The 22,831-nt window shown below is 42.2% G+C and overlaps 1 protein-coding gene across 1 annotated transcript in view; it reads right to left on the bottom strand.

The window, feature by feature from the left end:
* Window positions 1-849: 849 nt before the first annotated feature.
* The window catches only part of LOC308495606 (ankyrin repeat domain-containing protein 26-like), a 51,970-nt gene continuing 29,988 nt past the window's right edge, over window positions 850-22,831 (bottom strand). The window contains exons 10-11 of the mRNA XM_081080575.1: window positions 4,316-4,364; window positions 850-2,999 (exon numbers count right to left, since the gene is read on the bottom strand). Coding sequence (XP_080936701.1) covers window positions 2,925-2,999; window positions 4,316-4,364 — 124 coding nt within the window. The 3' untranslated portion in view covers window positions 850-2,924. The remainder of the gene's footprint in view (window positions 3,000-4,315; window positions 4,365-22,831) is intronic.

The raw sequence follows: 22,831 nt of genomic DNA on the forward strand, positions 1-22,831 counted from the left end.
GCCACTCTCTCTGGGCACAGCCAGACTTCCTGGACTCAGCCAGGGCCTCTCAGGACACTGCCACTCTCTGGACACAGCCAGACTTCCTGGACACAGCCAGACTTCCTGGACACAGCCAGGGCCTCAGGGCACTGCCACTCTCTCTGGGCACAGCCAGACTTCCTGGACACAGCCAGGGCTCTCAGGGCACTGCCACTCTCTCTCTGGGCCTCTCGGGGTACCGTGCTGGAACAACAGTGGCTCACATCAAGGTGCTTACATATTATCAATGGTGGCCAGTCAAGACACAAAAGCAAACATCCGCCAGTCCCACTACATGATGGTATGTTCCCAAACAGTCAAGCGTCCATTAAATCAGGGATAGAAGGCAATTCCTCATAGTCCATAGTCATTCGCCAGGGCTGTCCTGGGGGTGAGGGATGACCTTGACCTCACCCTCATCTCACAATGAGGACTCAGCAAGCGTTTCCTCCTGGGACAAGTCCCGCATCCAGGCTGCGTCAGCAAGCAGTTCCCAGCCCACAGGGCCGCAACAACCTTCGCTTTCTCCGCTTTCTCCGGCCTCTGCTGGTTGGGGAACCATCCACATCTTCCCACCGCTCCACGGAAATCGAGCTCTCCGGCAGCTGCTCCTCCTGGTCTTCCTCAGACTGAGCTTTCATACGCACAAACTGCTCCACTGCCCTTCGGAGAGCTTTGGCCAGCACCGTATCCTGCCGACTACGCCATGTGTCACGCGGTGGACCCTGCTCGCTGCGCCATTTGTCGTGCAGGGTCTCAGCTCCCGCTCCCCGCCCAAGAACGCAGGACACGGTAAGGCCAAAAAGGAACACCCACGGAGCCATAGATAGGGGAGTCAAACCAATATATTCTCGCTGGCGGCTGGGCTGGAGACACAGGAAGTAGGATCTACATAATCTGCCTAACAGCAGTCCGCGCTTGCCAGCCACCATCTTCTTGCTAGCCCCTATTCCTTTTTGCTAGCATAGCCACAGCCGTTATATTAGTGGCCAATGGCTTACGGGTTACAGCTGACGGCCAACTAGCCACAGCTGCTGGCATCTGATCACAGTTTATGGCCATTTACTACCCGAGCCAGCACCTTTCTATGTGAGGCCGAGAGCCTGGAAACTGTTTTTTGGGGTTTTGTCCCCACACTCCACCCCTACAGGTTCTCGCCTCACAATCTACGCGACAAGTGTCTTCCGCGAGGGTCCCTGTGCGAGGAGCCTGGAGGTGAATGCAATATCCTGGACACAGCCAGGCTCTCTGAGCACAGCCAGGGTTTCTCAGGGCACCACCAGTACTTCTGGGCACAGCCAGACTTCCTGGGCTTCTTAAGGTACCACCAGTCTCCCCGGGCACAGCCAGGGTTTCTCAGGGCACCACCCCAGTACTTCTGGGCACAGCCAGACATCCTGGGCTTCTTAGGGTACCACCTGTTTCCCCGGGCACAGCCAGCTTTTCTCAGGGCACTGCCACTCTCTCTGGGCACAGCCAGACTTCCTGGACACAGCCAGGGCCTCTCAGGGCACTGCCACTCTCTCTGGGCACAGCCAGACTTCCTGGACACAGCCAGGGCTCACAGGGCACTGCCACTCTCTCTGGGCACAGCCAGACTTCCTGGACTCAGCCAGGGCCTCTCAGGACACTGCCACTCTCTGGACACAGCCAGACTTCCTGGACACAGCCAGACTTCCTGGACACAGCCAGGGCCTCAGGGCACTGCCACTCTCTCTGGGCACAGCCAGACTTCCTGGACACAGCCAGGGCTCTCAGGGCACTGCCACTCTCTCTCTGGGCCTCTCGGGGTACCGTGCTGGAACAACAGTGGCTCACATCAAGGTGCTTACATATTATCAATGGTGGCCAGTCAAGACACAAAAGCAAACATCCGCCAGTCCCACTACATGATGGTATGTTCCCAAACAGTCAAGCGTCCATTAAATCAGGGATAGAAGGCAATTCCTCATAGTCCATAGTCATTCGCCAGGGCTGTCCTGGGGGTGAGGGATGACCTTGACCTCACCCTCATCTCACAATGAGGACTCAGCAAGCGTTTCCTCCTGGGACAAGTCCCGCATCCAGGCTGCGTCAGCAAGCAGTTCCCAGCCCACAGGGCCGCAACAACCTTCGCTTTCTCCGCTTTCTCCGGCCTCTGCTGGTTGGGGAACCATCCACATCTTCCCACCGCTCCACGGAAATCGAGCTCTCCGGCAGCTGCTCCTCCTGGTCTTCCTCAGACTGAGCTTTCATACGCACAAACTGCTCCACTGCCCTTCGGAGAGCTTTGGCCAGCACCGTATCCTGCCGACTACGCCATGTGTCACGCGGTGGACCCTGCTCGCTGCGCCATTTGTCGTGCAGGGTCTCAGCTCCCGCTCCCCGCCCAAGAACGCAGGACACGGTAAGGCCAAAAAGGAACACCCACGGAGCCATAGATAGGGGAGTCAAACCAATATATTCTCGCTGGCGGCTGGGCTGGAGACACAGGAAGTAGGATCTACATAATCTGCCTAACAGCAGTCCGCGCTTGCCAGCCACCATCTTCTTGCTAGCCCCCATTCCTTTTTGCTAGCATAGCCACAGCCGTTATATTAGTGGCCAATGGCTTACGGGTTACAGCTGACGGCCAACTAGCCACAACTGCTGGCATCTGATCACAGTTTATGGCCATTTACTACCCGAGCCAGCACCTTTCTATGTGAGGCTGAGAGCCTGGAAACTGTTTTTTGGGGTTTTGTCCCCACAGGCTCTGTCCCCACAACATATGATACAAAAATATTTTCCTGTAATAAGGATTTCACATGCCATATATTTTGGGATACAATTAACATGTTGTTTAAACAGCCCAGTAAATACACTTGTACTATTTATATTTTAGAGCTTATACTTTTTTTTCAAATCGTAGACGATTTCTAGTTTTATATTCTCAAGTAGATTATCAATAGGTGATAGAGGAACTTTTCGATTGAATTTAGATTCAAATTCAGCAGGAGCTGGAAAGAAAAAGACAGAATTATGTTCTTTAAAATACAACTAAGTATAAGTGTTAAGAAGAATGAGAAAACCTCTAGATGAGGCCACAGCTCACAACAGGAGATCATATTCAATACAGTTTGCCCACGGCTGCACACTGACTTGACTGCTATTGTGGCCAAGTATCAGAGCTTCTGGTTGTCTCATCCTTCATTCATTTATAAACAAGGTCGTACGACAAGCACTGAAGTTACAAGACGAAGATGACACGGTCCAGCCCTGACCCATCATCTACTATAAGCTGAAGGAACAGATGAACAGGCAATTTCCATTCAGAGGCCCCTATACCATACAAATGCACAACAGGACGCGAGTGGGACCCACAAAAGGGACATCCCAGTATTGATTGTCTGCTCTCTGGTGGAGGTGACATGGATGTTGATGCCTGAAGGACAAGGACAGAGGATGCCAGAGAGAGGGAAGACGCAGATGCGAAGACTAGCATGGGGGAGAACACTACGGAACGAGAAGTAGTCTGGTTTAGCTAGATGCTAGAGCAAAGGGGCAAACGAGGGTTGGTAGCAAGATATAGGCTGAGATGTTTGGTGAGAACTACATTGATTTGGGTGTTTTCATTCCATGCAAAGCAATGTGGAGTTTCTCCTGAGGGTACATGGTAAACTAATGACAAAGTAAATGACTGGAGATTTAAATGTCACCCATCAGGTGACAGCTACAGTGTTTCCTCCAAAAATAAGACTAACCAGAAATTAAGCCCTAATGCGTCTTTTGGAGCTATAATTAATATAAGACCTGGTCTTATTTTCGGGGAAATATGGTAGCTTGGCCCTTCTAGGAGGTACCGTATTTCCCCAAAAATAAGACCTGGTCTTATATTCATTTTTGCTCCCAAAGACACATTAGGTATTATTTTCCGGTTAGGTCTTATTTTCGGGGAAACACCATATATGAACAGTAATTGCTTAAGTATCACTAGATAAGTCTGGTTATTGGGCCTCATATCACTGGCAAAAACATAAAAGTTGATGAAGCCCCGTTTTCAACGTGCAGGTGGAAAGTTCCATAGGGATGGCAGAAGAAAGGAAGGGGACAGGCCAGAAATAAAAAGAGATACATAGACTCTTGAGATATTACTCATATGACCTTGTCTTCACTATGAATGTTTATGCTTTCACCTTTTTTATTTGCTAAGGCCAAGAAAATATTTAATGTAGTATCTATTATCAGAACATGGAAAGGGATGCCATTTAATATTTACATTTTATTCCAGAAATCAATGATATCTAACTTGAATTAATACATTTTGGCAACATACCGTCTTTGTATAGTTCTTTAGTTTTTTTTTCCTGGTACTCCAGCAGCGACTGAAATAAATCAAATCTTATTATAGCATTTAAGGTAAACAAGAGACTTTATTGTAGAAATGATATATCTTATGAAATGTGCTCTTTAAATAATGCCTTTAGAGAATAGACTTAACGTATGATTTATATAAATACAAAAAAGTTTAAAAATGAATAACATAAATTACTGCTTATTTTGATTGTACATAATAGAGACCATCTATATGAGATGCTATTTAGATTAATCTGACCAACAGTGCAATTGATATTGGTCTACCTAAGATACATAATTTCAAAAGAGTGACGTTTGATTTGATTGGTACAATGAAGTTTAAACAAGTCAAGTCATATTTTACACTGAATGCATTACTTTGCAATTTTTAGAAAAATTGTCCTTTATAAATGTTTCTTGTTCTTTGTTTTTACTTTAATGGACTTTTACTTAAAATGAGCTTTCCATTCTTGCACTTCTAGAAAAGTAATCTTAAGGTGTATTCTAGGCTATTCATTTTTCAGCATAGAACCTTAAAGACATAAAATGATGAAAGTGGTACTGTGCCGTCATGTGAAAATTCTACTGACAGAAACAATAACCAAAACGATTTTGCAGTCTATGACTGAAACATTACCGTATTCGTATGCACAGAAAGATTTCCGTAAAGCTGCTTGAATAAAGTATGACCTAGAGCCAGTTTTCAAATTTACTTTCTCATTTATGACTTTGTAGAGTTAGAAACAAAAAATAATATATAATTTTTAAATGTGACTTTGTTCCTTAGAAATCAGGTCCAATTTTCGAAACACTAAAATAGCTGTAGTTATAGTCTATTTAATTATGAAATGTGTGGGAGTATTTCAAACTATATTACAAGTGTCCCAGTCTAGAGTGGTCTTACTGAAACCTTTCTTCTGAAAGCTATCCTCTCACAAAATGTCCAAAGTAGTGCTTAAAATAATATCCAGAAACTAATAGACACTATGGTGACAACAATGTGACAGCCAATCCTTGTACAAATTTAGGGGGAATGTGGGAAACCGTGCTAAGTGCTAGCAGGTGTTGTTTTGTGAAATGTTGAACCTTTGACTTCCTTGAGTGGTCTGTGCTCCCAGCAAGGCAGAAGTTCCTACTCTGAGAACACAGAACTAGACAAGGTCAGGAAGTGTGGAGCTGGCCAAAAAACAGGCCCTTGTGTATTACCTTTATTGTAACTACTAGATTGCAGACAGTTCTGTTACTTTTTGATGCCCAGAGTATATAAGCTGCAAAAATAAACTTGGGCTGAGGCATTCTACTTAGATCTGAGGCATTCTACTTAGAACTGCGGCAGTCTACTTAGAATTGCCTGCCCTCCCGATCCCATCTTTGTCTCTCTTCTATTTTTTCTCAATCCTCACTCCCCACTTCAGGGACTCTTCTTCTCGTCGGCAGGCACCGACAGGGGAAGACAAATTTGTTTTCCAATATTTGCATAACACTTTTTTTTGTGAATGGCTTGATAGAAAGGGCTTATAACGTGAATAATGTGACAACAACATCACCAGACAGGCCGTGTAAAATCAATAACTAAATACCATAGAAAGGGAGAGGACTTTCATGAAACAGTTTTAAGTTATTGTTAATCAACAATATAAAATGTAAATCACATTTTTACACGACTTGAATTAAGGAACTACCAATGTAGCGTTATTATTTTCCCCCAAAACAGCTCTTTTCTTAAATATTTACTTCAGCACTTTCTGTCGTGTTTCCCTGAAAATAAGATGTAGCTGGACCATCAGCTCTAATGCGACTTTTGGAGCAAAAATTAATATAAGACCCGGTCTTATTTTAACATAATATAAGAATGGGTCTTATGTAATATAAAATAATATCAGACCAGGTCTTATACTAATTTTTGCTCCAAAAGACACATTAGAGATGATGGTCCAGCTATGTCTTATTTTTGGGAAACACGGTATGTTTATTTCTAGGTGAGGAGTGTGTTCAGATGGTGGAAGTAGCTTGAAGTCCAACATTAATAAGGACAACATATCTGCAGTCTTATTATACTTTTCCATTTATCAAATATATAGAAAGGTGAGAAAATTATACACAAAAAAATGTATCAGCAAACTTTAATTCAAAGGATTTCAACTAGAAGGATTTTCTCATTACTGGCAGTTCTTACTAGACTACGTCTCGGAGAAAGCTCAGGTTCCACTGGGGACACCCACGGGATAGCACAGCTTAGGAGTCTGCATCCCTCCTTTAGCTAGGTAGCTCTACACGTCTCTGCTTTGGTTTGTTTTGTGTTAATTGGGGACTACTGAGGAACAGTTTGCTTTTCCCGGATGTCAAATTGTTCTTTTTTTCAATCTAGTTGTGGATGGTGCATCTCACTGGCCAATGTGGGACTTGAACCGGTTACCTTGGTGTTATGGGCACCTCGCTCCAACCACTGAGCCAACAGGCTCCCCACCAGCAGCCCAATTCCAAGCTCAACCCATTGCTTCTCACGGGTCTATGTGGGAATGGAACTGTCAACCTTGGTGTTATGAGCACAGTGCTCCAACCACTGGGCCAACCGGCTGCCCACCATGGTTCATCTCCAAGTTCAAGCCATTGTTTTCAATCTAGCGGTGGAGGGTGCAGTTCACTGGCTCATGTGGGAATCGAACCCACAACCTTGTTGTTAAGAACTTGCACTCTAACCAACTGAGGCATGTGGCCACCCTTGGTCTCTGTTTTTATATACCGTGTTTCCCCGAAAATAAGACCTAGCTAGACAATCAGCTCTAATGCATTTTGGAACAAAAATTAATTAAGACCCGGTCTTATTTTACTATGATATAAGACCGCGTATGACATATGATATGATGTGACGTGATGTGACCGGATCTTACATTAATTTTTGTTCCAAAAGACACATTAGAGCTGATTGTCCGGCTAGGTCTTATTTTTGGGTAAACACAGTAATTACACAAAAAAAATTTTCTCAAAGAACGGTACTATTCTTTGATAAAAAGAATATTTTTCAGGTCTGAAAGTCACTGATTTAGTGAAAGTCCCTAATTTTGCATAAGAGGCAACCAAGACTCACAGAGATTACATAGGTCACCTGAGGTCACCAAACCAAGGAGCTGCGGGCCAGGAATGGGATAAGTCTCCCTATTGAGGCTAGCCTGCTATGCCAGCTACTACCTCATATTCCGGAAAATTCCATCAATTTCTGAGTACAACTCAAAGAAAATGAATATGCAAAACGTTGTCATGTAGCTCAATAATGTTAAAGCATGAGAAACAAAATAGTAGCTTTCTAACTCAAGTATTATCTTTAAAGTCATTATTAAAAATAAAGACAGATTAACATCACAAGTCCTATTAGCAGTAGTCAAACACACTCAATTTATAAAGCATAAACATTTCTAAACACAGAAAAGGGAACTTGAAGGAGAAAATCATGAGTTAAAGAAAGCAAACTCAAGTTGAGGAAATTCTTCCTTAAAATGACTTGTCTTTTCCTCAGAATCAAATTTGGCTGACCAATATAAACCAACACAGGTAATATTCATGGTGGGGGTTAAGTATAGCGAAATGGGAAACACAAAACAGATTTCTCTTTACCATCTAGTGCACTTGTGTCCAACCTCACATCATCACAACTGCATCATCAGTCTTTCCAGTGTTCCCTAGTGATTTGGGACACTTATCTCTGGATCTTGACAGAGTGGGGCTTTTCCATCTCTTATTCAGCCTTGCATGATTGGGCAACCCAACGCCTCACAAGGGAACAACGTTGGCCTTTGAATGAGGGCATTGACTTTAACATAAACAATTTTCCAATTTATGAGGAAATACTGAAAACTAAACACCTCTTTCCTACCAAAAAATAATTAAAGGAAAAATGTCCACAAGCATATTCTCTCTCATTGCTTCTGCCTTTACACTCTTTCATCTTCTGATTTCTGTGGTGAAACCACTGAGAACATTTTAATTGTGCATCATGCTTAAGAATTTACAGAAGCGTTGGCCATTCACTTTCTTTTTGTACCCAGTCCTTCCTCCAGGTTCACCACTTTGAAGGACTTGGACTCCATTTAGCCGAAGGGCTGTCCGAAAATCCTTGGCTTTGTTCTCCTATGATTTATTAAGGGGAAGCTAAATGAAAACACAAGGTTGGAGCCCCATTTAGCACAGGCCTGTGCTATGTTTCTCTGCATTAAGAAGGCCACAGTTGTTAGATGTGGGAGGGGGTTGGAGATGGGGGGAAGGGTGAAGGGATTGGGGGGCGGTTGGTGACCACAGGATGGCCTCAGGGTCTTTTGAGAATTACTTTGGGGAACTTACTCAATAGTGTTTGGGGATTTTGTTGGGTGTCCGATGGACATGTGTCCTGTTTGGGAGACCACCTCAGGGATGCGGTGGATGCTTGGTCATGGCATTGTACACCAGAGACTGGACATTAATGAATGCCAACTATAAATTTATGTGTATAATGTGATGGCTCGGTGTGAGGTCGGGGTGGTGGTGGATGGGGGGAGGGGGGTTCACGTTGTGAGGGATGTAAAAATAAAATAAAACTGAAAAAAAAAAAAAAAGGAGGCCACAAAACACCATCAAAACCACAAACCACCCTGCATTGATCAAAATGGATATTCTTTGGAATGATGTAAACATCATGTCAAGAGAGACAACCCCTTTCTATCTCCACGATATCTACAACTCATCGGGCATCTATAGCCCAAGAAAGGATCTTCTGCTCAACACACTACGATTCCTTAAAACACCACGCATCTGTAAAAGGGAAGGAGGGTGCACTGGATGTGAAAGGGAGGCAGGATGGAGGAAAGCACAGGGACAGCCCACAGCTGCAGTTCCAGGGGGACAAGGCTGAGCCTGAAGCCCCAGCAAAGGCAGTGGCGGTGGAGGGGACGGGGTGCAGCTCCCACATCACTGCCCAGGGGAGGCTAAGTGGGGCAGCAGCAGCATCCCCCCACCCCTCTCCAGATGCAGCAGTGCTGGCACCACCAGGGACCAGTAGCAGCAGCAGAAACAATTCTCCAGTCTCACGACCACACACAGTGCTACCAGTAGACATAGGGAACCAGGTAGCAGCTCAGCGGGCTCAAGAACACGCTCCCCTCAACCACCCACTTCCCCCACCTGCTTGGTGGTGGTGACCAGAGACCCTGGAGACCTGGATGCAGTTGCAACACCCATCTCCCTGGTCACCCAGGCTTGGACTCCCACACCCACAGCTAAGTCCCCGCCCCTGGATCCCCCATACTCAAGGAGCACCTGTGGGAGAAAACAGAAATTACACTCTTGTACCATCTACTGAAAACAAAAGAAAGACCTCTAACTATATACCTGTTTAATTGTTCAAATCGAAATGTACCTACATAAGAAAGTATTCACTACTTCAAATGTGCCTGTAGAGGAACAAGCCACTCAGCAGCATGAAGAAGCAAGGTGACATGGTTAACACTGAGAGAAGATGACACTTCTCCAGAAACCAAGTCAAAGTTATGGAAGATTGTGATCTCTGTGACCGAGATTTCAAAACAGCAGTCATGCTCTCTGCTCATCACACAGAACAGCTAAGAGACTTGTAGGAGGATGACTTGAAGGTGGGCAAACTGGGCGAGCAGGGGAAGTGGGAAGGGAGACGTGGCCCGCATCCATGGCTGCGGAGGTGCAGGTGGTCCCAGGACAGAACAGAGACCACAAGAGCCAGGAGGTGGGCTCTTTCCCTGTGTCCCACAGCTCATCTCCCTGCCCAGAGAGCAGCATATCAGAGTTTGAGGCAGTCACCTCAGCTGAGACCTCCAGCTGGGCCCTAGGTAGGACAAAGGAAGTAAACACCATACCTGGGCCCCTCCCCCGACTCTCCCAATCCTACCCCCACCCTTCCAGAGACTCACGCTGGCCCCTGATCTGAGGAGTAGTGTCAGATTACAGAGGACCCATAGTGCTCAGGATCTGGGAGGACCCGGTTTGTAGCTACTGCGACCCAGGGAAGAAGCTGGGAAGTGTGTGACACTGCTGGGCTGAGAGAGAGAAGACTCCTCCATCCCCAGTCCCCACCTTCTCTGACCTGCCCAGGGCAGGGCAATTACAACTGTGGAGACATGCCCAGGGGTTAGCAGTAGGCAGCAGTCGCAGCTCTGGGCTTTCAGCAGCTCAGAAATCTCCCACCACACACGCACACATGCACGCACGCACACACACACACGGAAGGAGTGACCTTAGACTCAGGAGACCTGGGCACAGGGCTGGTTGTGTTACTCTCAGTGCGCATATGTGCAGGCAAGAGCAGAAACTGCACTGACTTTGTAGAAACTACCATCCAGACCCGATAGCCCCACTCATCTACATCTGCCGTCCCAGGGTCACTCTGGGCACCAGGTGACCGGCTCTGCCTGAACAATACACAGAGGACTCTCTGGTACAGCAGAGGACGGCCTGGAGATTACTTGGTGGGCTTAAGCCAAGACTGGCGCTGCGTTTTTTGTTTTGTTTTGTTTTTGTATCTTTGATATTTTTGCCTGTGTTGAGTGTGGGTTACTGGTTGTTTTCACACGTGAGTGTATTTGGTTTTGACTTTGTTGTTGCTGTTGTGCTTGGTGATTGGCTTTGTTCTGAAATTGCCCTACACCAGGGCCCAGCCCAAGAGTCACAAGATTCAACACCTCCTGACACCAACTCCAGACCCAACCAGAGTATTATTGGGTTTGACCTACAAGTGACACACCCAGAGGGAATTCTCTACAGGCACAAGAGCCCATAGAGGCCAAGTCTAATTGGAGTGGTCAACCCTCACGCAGCAGATCATCCACCGAGGGCAGAGCTAAGTCTCACAACTAGGCAGCCTAGGATCAACCCCACCTACTAACCAGCCAAAAGCAATGAAAGTTCAACTTTACACAGGACAATATACACAACACCAGGGTCACCTTTGGAGCACACGCACAGGAGAATAGGGAAGTGGTGCAAGTCAGATATAAAGGACACACACTACATAAGATAACCCAGCAAAGACCGAGAATCCTAGGGGATCTACCTAATACATCGAAGCAAACACGGAGAGTCAACCAGAATGGGGAAACAAAGAAACATGTCCCAAATAAAAGAACAGAAGAAACCTCCAGAATTGGAACCAAATGAAATAGAGGTAACCAATCTATCAGAGACAGAGTTCAGAACACTGACGATAAGAATGTTTAAAGAGCTTAGTGACGACATAAAGAAGGATAGAGAAATCATAATGAACAACCAGTTAGAACTAAAGAATACAACAAGTGAAATAAAGCACACGCTTGAAGGAATTACCAGTGGGTTAGAGGAGTCAGAGAATCGAATCAGCGACTCAGAAGACAAGTTAACAGTGAACACACAAGCGGACCAAAAATAAATCCACGCCTATATGGCCATTTAATCTACGACAATGGAAGCAAGAATTTACGGTGAGGTAAAGACAGTCTTTTCAATAAATGGTGCTGGGAAACCTGGACAGACACATGCAAAAAGATGAAGCTGGACCACCTCCTTACACCATATACAAGAATAAATTGAAAATGGGTCAAAAACTTAAATGTAACATCTGATACCATAAAACTCCTAGAAGACAATATAGGAAGCAACTTTACATACATTACCCGGAGTAAGATTTTTACTGATACATCCCCTTGGGCAAGGGAAGTAACAGAAAAAATAAACATATGGGATTACATCAAACTAAACATTTTTTTCACAGTAAAGGAAACCATCATTACAACAAAAAAGGGTCCTACTGAATGGGAGAAGATATCTGCCATTGATATATCCAAACTTTATTAAAAAACTCACTCAACTCAGCTCCGAAAAAACAATCAACCCAATTAAAAAATGGGCAGAGGACATGAAGAGACATTTTTCTAAAGAGGACATACAGATGGAAACAGACATATGAAGAAATGCTCAACCTCACTAACCATCAGAGAAATGCAAATAAAAACCACAATGAGATACCACCTCACCCCAGTCAAAATGGTTATCATCAATAGATCAACAAACAACAAGCGCTGGCGAGGATGTGGAGAAAAGGGAACCCTTGTGCACTGTTGGTGGGATTGCAGATTGGTGCAGCCACTATGGAAAACAGTATGGAGGTATCTCAAAAATCTGAGAATGGAACTACCTTATGACCCAGCAATTCCACTCCTAGGCATCGATCCGGAGAAATCCAAAACTCTAATTCAAAAAAATGTATGCACCCCTATGTTTATTGCAGCTCTATACACAATAGCCAAGACATGGAAACAATCAAAATGCCCATCGGTAGACGACTGGATTAAGAAACTGTGGTACATTTATACAATGGAGTATTACGCAGCCATAAAGAAGAAGGAAATCTTACCATTTGCAACAATATGTATGGACCTAGAGAACATTACGTTAAGTGAAATAAGTCAGACAGAGAAAGACAAATACCTTATGATCTCACTTATATGTGGAATCTAAAGAAAACAATAAATGAGTGAACTAATCAGAAACAGTCTCAGAGACACAGAGGAAAAACTGAAGGTTGCTAGATGGGAGGGGGGTGGGAATAAGGGGGAAGGTGAGGGGATTACAAAGCACAATCGATAACCCCAAGATTGCCATGGGGATACGAAAGTCAATTTGGTGAATGTAATCAATAATGTAAAGATTTTGTAGGGTATCTGATTACACTTGTCTCATTAGGGAGAGCACCTCAGAGATGATGTAGATGCCTGACAACTGCACTGTACACCTGAAGCTGAAGCTGAACAATAATGAATGTTAATGTTAACTACAATTGTTATACACACACACACATATACATGTATGTATATATATGTTTACAAGAAGTAGAGTACAGCCTGAGGGATAGAGGCAGTGGAAATGTAATGGCTGTATGTGATGTCAAAGGGGTCGTTGATGAGGGGAGAGGGGTCATCATTATGTGAGGCATACAAATTATAAATGTGTAACTATTACATTGTTTTGTACACCTGAAACTAATAATAAAAAAGAGTTAAAAATAATAATACTCATTCACTGAAAAAAAAGAAGACACCCAGAACTAGTTTCTGCACAGTGAAACAAACAAACCAAAAAAAATAGCACTTCTTGATGACTTTCAGGCACATATATAACACCTGTCAATCAGCAATCTGGCCCTCAGCTTAAAATAACCCAGTTCAACACAGTCGAGTCATGGCCAAAGAGAAACAGGGCTGAACTATTTTCAGCTGTAGCCCCAGCAAGAAGCTGAGTATATTATATACTATATTATATAAAATACTATATGTCAATAGTCAAAAGACATACAGTATTTACTTCTAGGGCCAAAGAGTAGCACGAACCAGGAAAAGCTTGTTCACCTGAAACTAACGACATACATTATACTTCACTTAATTTTTCAAATACAAAGGAGATAACAGACTCTCTGCCACATATTATATACTCCCCCATGAAAGAATTATTATTTCATTATCCTTTTTATGCCTACTGCTGCCTAGAGAAAAAAAAATCAAACTCACTTAAAGCCCTCCTCAATTTGACCTCTACTAACCGGTTTAAACTAATTTTCTATATTGTATGCTGCATATAAATTAGACCAATTGTTCCGAGCAGATGATTTGTGCTTTCCTTCCTGTATTCTCCATGTTGCTTAAATGTAACAAACATTTTGGAGGGTAAAACAAAACAAAGTCACAGCATGAAGAATGTCACTGAGATATAACAACACTCACAGGCAGTTCAATGAGTTCAGGAGTAAAATTAATGACCCGGAGGAGAACTTTATCAAAGAGATGGAAACTATGAAACAGAACCGAACAGAACTCCTGCTGGTCAAGAACTCAAGAATGAGTATTTTTAACAACCACGTCACACGAAGAAAACGAGTTGTGATTTAAAGACTCCCTAGCACTGCCACCTTACTCATCAATTACCCAAATGCTGTCAAGACATATAGACATAAGTGAACTTCATTTTAAAAATTCAATTATTTGCTTAATGTCCCTATTTAGAATATGTACAACTGTGAAGCAACTCATTTTAAAACACTGAAATAGATAGTGCTACGAATAAAATAAAAATTAAGGATATACTCTCTTGTTAGAAGATAACATTAACCATAAAAACAGAGACTAATCTTTCTGCAGTATTATAAGTTTGCCGAATTAATAAAAAGGATTATATCTGTTTCATTTAATAATAAACATCCATTTGTGGTTAGGTGTTTGGCCGGCCATCATTCACTTACACTTAGGGGAAGAAAAACTGGGATGCACAAAACTTTAAAATTTTTATGAATCATCTCCAACTAAAACCAATTAAGAAGCCAAAGCATCTCAAAGCATACCATTGGTTATTAGGCAATGATATTTAACATCTGTAATAAAATTTAAAGGCAAATTTTCAAGCATTTTAAATGTATCACTTTAGTTACATTTATTAAATAATAATAAATAACTCTTAACACATGAGAGCTCTAGGGACTTAAAAAAAGATTGTAAAATTTCTGTCTCCTTTCTATGCATATTAGCACACATAATTATGCCTTTTACCTCGTGTGCATTAGTCAATGAAACAACTCAAAATTTCATCAACGACAAACAAAGAAACAAAAACTCTAGACACAGACAACACTTAATGGGTGAGGGGGGAGAGAGAGAGGTAGAAGAGGGAAAAGGGGGTCAAATACATGGCGATGGAAGGAGAACTGACTCGGGATGGTGAACACACAGTGAAATATATACATGATGTATTATGGAAATGTACACTTGAAACCCATATGATTTCACTAACCAATATCACCCTAATGAATATATAAGACAAAACAAAACAATATTATATCAAAGAAATAAAAAAGAAAGAAATCTGAAACGCAAGGGAAAGAAGCTAATATAACTAACCTTGGGACAGTAATACCCCATGATGTCATTTGAAGCCCGTGCGGTTGACTTAGGAATCACCAAATTTTCTCTTGGAGCAGGATTTCCACTGAGGAGTAACTCAGTATTCAAACTTCCAACACATGGTGGCTCAAGGACTCCCCTCCTAAGAGCAGTGCTGAGAAACTCCTTGGGCTGTTCCTTTGCCTGAAGATCGGTTCTAGCCTCTGCCAGTCTTTCATTAGCACTGAGAAGATTGTAAAACACAAAGCTTTGAATTTTATTTTTCCTGAATGACTTGCATTTTTTTCAAGCTGCCATAATAAATAGTAAAAGAAATTTCCCATTAAACAGCATTTTAACATTGAAAATGCGTCAGGGCAGACCTAGCATGCACAAGGATAGGTTTCAAATTATCCTAAACAAGCACATATGTTTCTATGGGGACGCCAGACTAAGAAGAAATTCAAAGTAGGGAGGGGAGGAAACGGGCTATCAGTGACATCCACGGCTTCACAGATAATACTTGCTGCCTTCTGCAATGGCTGAACCAATAAGATTCTTGAGGATTGCCATGAGACGTACATAGCAAACGAGTTTAGAATTTTTTAAAAATCCCACCAAGATATTTTCAAGCCTTTGCAGTCACCGCCCTTGGGTAGCGCCCTCATTACCCTGAGGACTGAAGTGTCATGTAGAACAACAGCCTCTGGGGGAGAAGGAGGGAGCCTGGTGGGTGACCCTACTGAACTGAAACCGCTCCGCAGGCGTGTAGCTTATAATATAACACTGTGACCAAGGCGCTGGGCGTGGGCTCTGCGCTTTCTGTCTTCCACACACCCCCTCAGGCTCACCACCTTATCTTTTTAGCCACTTCTTGGGTTATACTACCCTCACCCCTACGTTGTTAACCCTCTGCTATATTTCACATGTATGCCTTTGTGGACATCAGAAAGACTAGAAAGAAGAGCTTGTCTGAAAGCGACCTCCAGAGATAATAACACAGAGCACAATGGAGACAGTACATGTACCAAGTGCCAGAACATGCAGAGTACTTAACCCTTTGGGTTTAAGTTGTTATCTTATAATAAATAGTTACCTCATTAAAAACTATTTAGGGGAATTCTGACAAGAAATTTTATAATAAATAGCGTTGTCTAAATCATAAAGCTTCAAAAACACTTTGCTTAAAGACTGGTAGATCAGATTAACTCTATGAAAACCGCGGGAGGAAAAATACAATCATGTAAAACCAAAAATGGGGAGACATGCAAATGTCCTGAACTAACTAACATTTTAAAAGTAATTTATTCACTAACATCATTTTCCAAAATTATACTATTTAGTAAGCTTTCATTTCCTATCAATCTCGGGAATCTGCCTTGATAAAAATTATACTTTAGAGGCAAATTAATGAGCTCGATTGATTTTCTCTGACTTTGTTTGGACTTACTTGTTTAGTTTGTTTTGCAATGATGTGATAAGTTTTAATTCCTCTAGGTAGAGGTGTTCATATTCTTCCAATTCTATTTCATGAGAAGTTTTCATTTTGGAGAGTTCAGATTCCAGATATTTAATTCTGAGTATGTCCATGTCACTTACGGAAGCGCCATCATGGTCATTTAACGGGTGTACTTTTTTTTGAGATGCTGTTTGTTCCTAAAGCCAACAGAAAGGATACATTTTAAAAATAAATATAAACTGAATAATTACAGTCTATTTGTATTCTTTAGTTTTAAGTCAATGATTTGGAGGGCAATTTAAATGAAAAAAAAAAGCTGAAGTTTAAAATATTTACCATCAATACGGAATGAAATAGATCTGAATCATGAAAATATTTTGAATCATCTCATCTAACTATTCCAATAAGAGAATCAATTTTAAATTTTAAAAATTGAACAATATGACTTAATAATCTAAGAATATGGTGCATTTTATTTTCTTTATTTCCTAATAGTCTCGTTTTATATCAATTGGTCTTAAAAATCAAATGATTTTTCAGAAAGAACAAATCTCAAAGATCAACTGAGTGACAATAATGATGGGAACTGAAATATTAAAAAGGAGAAGCAGATACCACCTTAGTTCCAGAAATCTAAAAAAAATAAAATAAAAACAACTGCCGTTAAGGGGAGTAGAAGAATCACATACACTATGCATATCGAAAACGTAATTTGCAGCAAAATGAATTAAGGCGTGTTAAAAATCAATGAATTAACCTGTAAAAATAGATTTAAAAAGCTTTTTCTACTACATCCTGTCTTGCTCAGTCTTCAATATCCCAGAATTTACTGTGTTCTGCTTCACTCTTTTTTACCACATTCGTGACTATATGAATTTTGAGGTTTAATAATTTTTATCTCCACTCTTTTTATTCTCTACTTTTTCACATGATATTTGTACTCCTTTCATAGATAATAACTCCTGTTTAAGATTGATTTTCTTCAACAAGGTATAGATATCTTTTTTTAAAAAAACTTTTTAAAACAAATTTATTTTTTATAATTGGGGAACACTGTTTTTGCCAGAACCCATCAGCTCCCTGTCAAGTAACAGTTTCCAATCTAGTTGTGGGATGCGCAGCTCAGCTCCAAGTCAAATTGTTCTCTTCTATCTACTAGTTATGGGGGGTACAGCTCACTGACCCATGCGGGATTCGAACCGGCAACCTTGGTGTTATGAGCACTGCGCTCTAACCACTGAACCAACTGGCCGGCTGCCCACTGGGGGCTCAGCTCCAAGCTCCAGCCATTGTTTTCAACCTAGTTGTGGAGGGTGTAGCTAACTGGTCCATGTGGGAATCGAACCAGCGACCTTGGTTACCAAGGATTGGAACCAGCACGATGCTCTAACCATTAAGCCAACTGGCCACCCCACAGATGGAGACATTCTCAAGATGCAGTTTCCAGTTTTGCTTTGAGAGCATCATTCTGAATGAGTAAGATAGTATGATTTGGTTACGAAGGAAGTTGACTGAGAATAGTCTAACCCCAAACCAGTATCAACTTGTGAAATAAACTCAGTTGCCATAAAATGTCATCCATACTGTAGTAGAGTCTTAGAATGTGGAAACTTGAATTACTCAGAATGAAGAACAAAGAGAAAAGCACCAGGAGACTCAAAAATGTATCCTTTATTGTCATCGACTTTGCCACACAACATCTGTACTTGATTTTCTACGATTTCCTGAATGATTGGTTCATATTTTTCTTCTATAAAATGACTGTAAGTCACCTCTGAGTTGATAGTCTCTCACCTGTTCCCCATTTTAACTCTCCGTAATTTCTTACAAAGTTGTAGGGAGTTACAAGTAACTCATCTTGAGATAGTTAGGCCTCCGTCAGCTACAAATGTTTCATGGTAATTTGAATTGCTTTCAAGAAGAAATGATTCCCAAGGTTAAGGAGAAATCACATCTCACACTGTGAATGTTTAGTGAGATGATCGATACATTTTTTCAACAACAAAAAAGTGTCTTAATTCGGTAATGCTATCTTGTAATCCTCTCTTTCCACAATATACAAGAACATCCTAAACAGCAATAATAACAACAAATCTGCTGGAATTTCAGTGATACTGAGTTGGGTAGAACTGCTTTCCTGTAGATACAATGCTTATTTGGTAAGATGAGGTGAGTGGATGGATGTAGTGTTTTTAAAACATGGCTACAAATTCTTGACATTTCTCCATGAAATTCCCTCCCTTTTAATATGTGCTGGCCTTAGGATGTAACTGGATTCTAGTGCATGGAATAGGGCAGAACTGCTGTGAGAATGCTATGCCTGCGGCAGAAAATGTGATACAGCTTCCATCTGACTTTCTCTCGGGAAGCTCGCCCTGAAAACCCAGCCACCATGTTGTGCAGATGAAGAAGCCCAGGACACACAGCGAGGCCTCCTACAGATGTTCGCGCTGAGACGGCCCCAGTGGGCGTCCCGGCCAAAACCCCGCTTCAACTGCTACACGTGTGTGTAACAGCCTTTAGATGATTCTCATTCGCAGCTTCATGGCAACGCAGCTGATGCCAGGTGGAACAGAAATGAGCTAGTCTCACTGAGCTTCACTCAACTGCATTACTGGTGAACAAAACAGATGCTGTTGTGAGCCACTAGCTTTTGAGTTGGTTTCTTGAGCAGCAATGAACAACTGGCATTGATACTGATATTCAAAATGGTGTGAGGCCACAAAGAAAAGCAATCTAAAACCTGTAGGAGTGCCTTTCCTCCAGGAGGTAGGTGGAACCCGAAAGGATGTGGAGAAGAATGAGAACGACACCCACAATAGCCTCCAAGAGACGGTTATTGGGGGCTTGCGGGCCCCTAAAGAGGATGGCCACAAAGACTTCTCAGCTAGTGAAGAAAATGAGTCTGAAATCTGGATAAAAGGGGACTCTTGCTGTGAAGTAACCAAGTAAAATCCATGAGATACATGAGCTAACGAAAGACTGTGAACTGTAAAGGAACCAGGACTTATTGTGTTCAAATGTGTTTCCCATTTACAGCCTCTCCCACATGCCCTGTTGTCAAATCATGCTAAAATGAAGAAATGGCTTCTGAGTGAAGATCAAATTCGCGGTGCTCCCAGGAAGACATGATCTACGGATGAGGACAAGACTGTAAAGCCTTCCTCAAGACTTCCAAAGAGTTAAGGTGGGGCCTTAAATTCCTGGAAGGCTCTTCCGAGGAAAAGAATTTTATAGGCATGGTCCTACAACAGCTACAGGAAGCCCAAGAGCTTATCTCAAAACGATGTATGATGGTGGCTTTTCTAATGGCACGAACCCCAATAAACTCTCACGCAACTCCAAGTTTTTAGGATAATCAAGTAGCAAAAAACCACCTTGTTACCTTGGACTAATAAAAACCAAGAGAGTGAAAAATAGAGGAGGCCTGTAGGTCTTAGACATTTGGGTGGAGGAATGACGCTGAGGGATGAGCTGCAAGCACAGGTCATTTCTTATGAAAAGGACAGAACAAAGAGCTCACAGGGGACAGCAAAGGGCCATGGAGAAGCATTGGCATGATTAGGACTAAGTCCTAATCAAAGAACGGACAGCACACATCAGGCTGTATTTCAGAATTGCTATGGACTAACGTGCCTTCCACTTTCTATTTCTGCAGGGGAAACTTCAGCAGTCGAGCAGAATGTTGGGTGTGTGGGTGGTAGATAACTTGTCTCTTCCTTTCTCATGTTTTCATATTGAAAGGAATTGTCCTCAAGGGGCTTTATCCTAGAAACCAAAACCCAGGCCCTTCATCCCCATTTGCACCAGACTAAGATGGTAAAATCTTAGATTCGAACCTGAGCCTGATGCCATTAAATTGAGACTTGTGGCGAGTATTGTGTAGGGATGAGTGTATTTTCCATGTGGGGGGAACGTAAAGAATTGTGGCCAGTGGACAGATCAAGGTGGTTTTTAAATGTGTCCTTAAATTTTGAAATATTCATTGCATAAAACCACTACAATATGGGTCAACATTAGTGACTGGCTCCTAATGAACAGAATATGTTGAAAGACATTCCCTGTGAATTCCAAGACTCCTTCACAAAGGGCAACACAGCTCCTGTTGGTTATGTCTCTGAGGATCTGAACCTTGGAATCCAGCCCCGTGTTGTGGGGAGGCTCGGGCCACAATGCGAGCCGGGTGTTCAGGTGTAGGTCTTCCTGCTGTCTGCCCCAAACAAATCTTTTACTTGTTTCTGATTGATTAATTACTTCCTGAATTTTAACAGCTGTACTCTTGAAATGTTTTCTTTGGATGGGATGAAATATTTATTCCATTAATTATATATGAAGCTAAAGGTACAACTATGCATCTCAATGTGTTTCTGAGAATGTAGGATCTATGCCAAGAACAAGATTGGCACCAGTGTTTCAGAAAAGAACCGGGTCAAACAGAATCTACTTTTCAATTGCAAGATGATGGATTAGAGAGATTTCTAAAGAGGAAAGCAGATGGTCCAGGTTTCATCTTCTCCTTCCTAGACAGTGAAATCTATGGAAGAGGCTATGGATTAGGAGATAGACAAAATGAAGAAAGTTGTCCACCAAGTATCAGATCCTATTACCGACATTTGATGGAAATGGGAGTGAAAGGGAGGCACTGGGTTAAAGATTAATGTTTTGAATGAAGAAAACAAAAGGAATGAGTCGACTTTGTAAGCCTAATATCCCATCATGTCATAAGGTCACCAAGGTCTGCGGGCCACAGGCTCCATCCAGAAGCAAAACATCTCCATAGAAGTGGAATTAAAGATATTCCCCTACATTGACATTTTATTATTACATAAGGCATTTGGTAATATGTAAGATGACTGGGGAAGCGTTCTCATAACATTTGATTTGGTAATGGCGTAAGGACAGATCTATAGACCAATAAATTGGAAAAGATGATCCAAAAATTAACCCTCATATATACAGTCAAGCGATTTTTGACAAGGGTGCCGAAAAATCCAGTTGGGCATGAACAGTCTTTTGAACTAACGATACTGGGTCTACTGGATATCCACATGCAAAAGAAAAATTAAACCTCTACATCATACCATATATAAAATTATTTCAAAAGGTAAAAGCTAAAACTATAAAAGCTTTGAAGAAGCTTCATGTCTTCACGACTGGAGTTGGCAATTGTGTCTTAGATATGACAGTACCAAACAAAAGTAGATAACTGGACTTCATTAAAAAAAAAAAAAAAAACTCTATGCTTTAAAGGACACCATTGAAAAACTAAAAAGGCAAGCTAATGAAAGGGAGAAATATTTGAAAATCCTATATCTGATAAGCGATTTGTATCTAGGATATATAAAGAATTCTTACAATTCAACAAGACAAAGACAAACCAATTTTAATGGGCAATGGAATTGAATAATCAGTTCTTCAAAGAAGTTATACAAATGGACAATAAGCATGTGAAAAGATAGCTCAGCATCATTAGTCATCAGAAAATACATCAAAACCACAATATGGAGCAGAGAGTTCACTAGTGGTTCCCTAGGGCTAGGAAGAGTGAGAAGGGCAGACTGGCACACGGTGAAGGCTAACAGTACACAGATACTTTCCAGGGTGATGAAAATGTTGTAAAACTGATTGTGATGATGACTGCATAAAGCTTTGAATACACTAATGTGGGAAACCGTGCTGACGTGCTAGCAGATGTTATTTTGTGAAATGTTGAACGTTTGACTTCCTTGAGTGGTTTGTGCTCCCAGCAAGGCAAAACTTGCTACTCTGAGAACACAGAACCAGACAAGGTCAGGAAGTGTGGAGCTGGCCAAAAAACAAGCCCTTGTGTATCCCAACATTGTAACTATTAGATTGCAGACAGTTCTGTTAGTTTTTTGAGGCCCAGAGTATATAAGCTGCAAAAATAAACTTGGGGTGAGTCATTCTACTTAGAACTGAGGCATTCTACTTAGAACTGCATCAGTCTACTTAGAATTGCCTGCCCCCCCTTCCCCCCTCCCCCCCCATCCCATCTTTGTCTCTCTTCTTTTTTCTCAATCCTCACTCCCTACTTCAGGGACTGTTAGTCTCGTCGGCAGGCACCGACAAGTGGCGCCCGAACAGGGACCTGAATACTGGGGATAAAGTGAAGGACACC

The sequence above is a fragment of the Rhinolophus hipposideros genome, assembly GCF_964194185.1.
Source record: "Rhinolophus hipposideros genome assembly, contig: HAP1_SCAFFOLD_100, whole genome shotgun sequence".
Taxonomy (NCBI): domain Eukaryota; kingdom Metazoa; phylum Chordata; class Mammalia; order Chiroptera; family Rhinolophidae; genus Rhinolophus; species Rhinolophus hipposideros.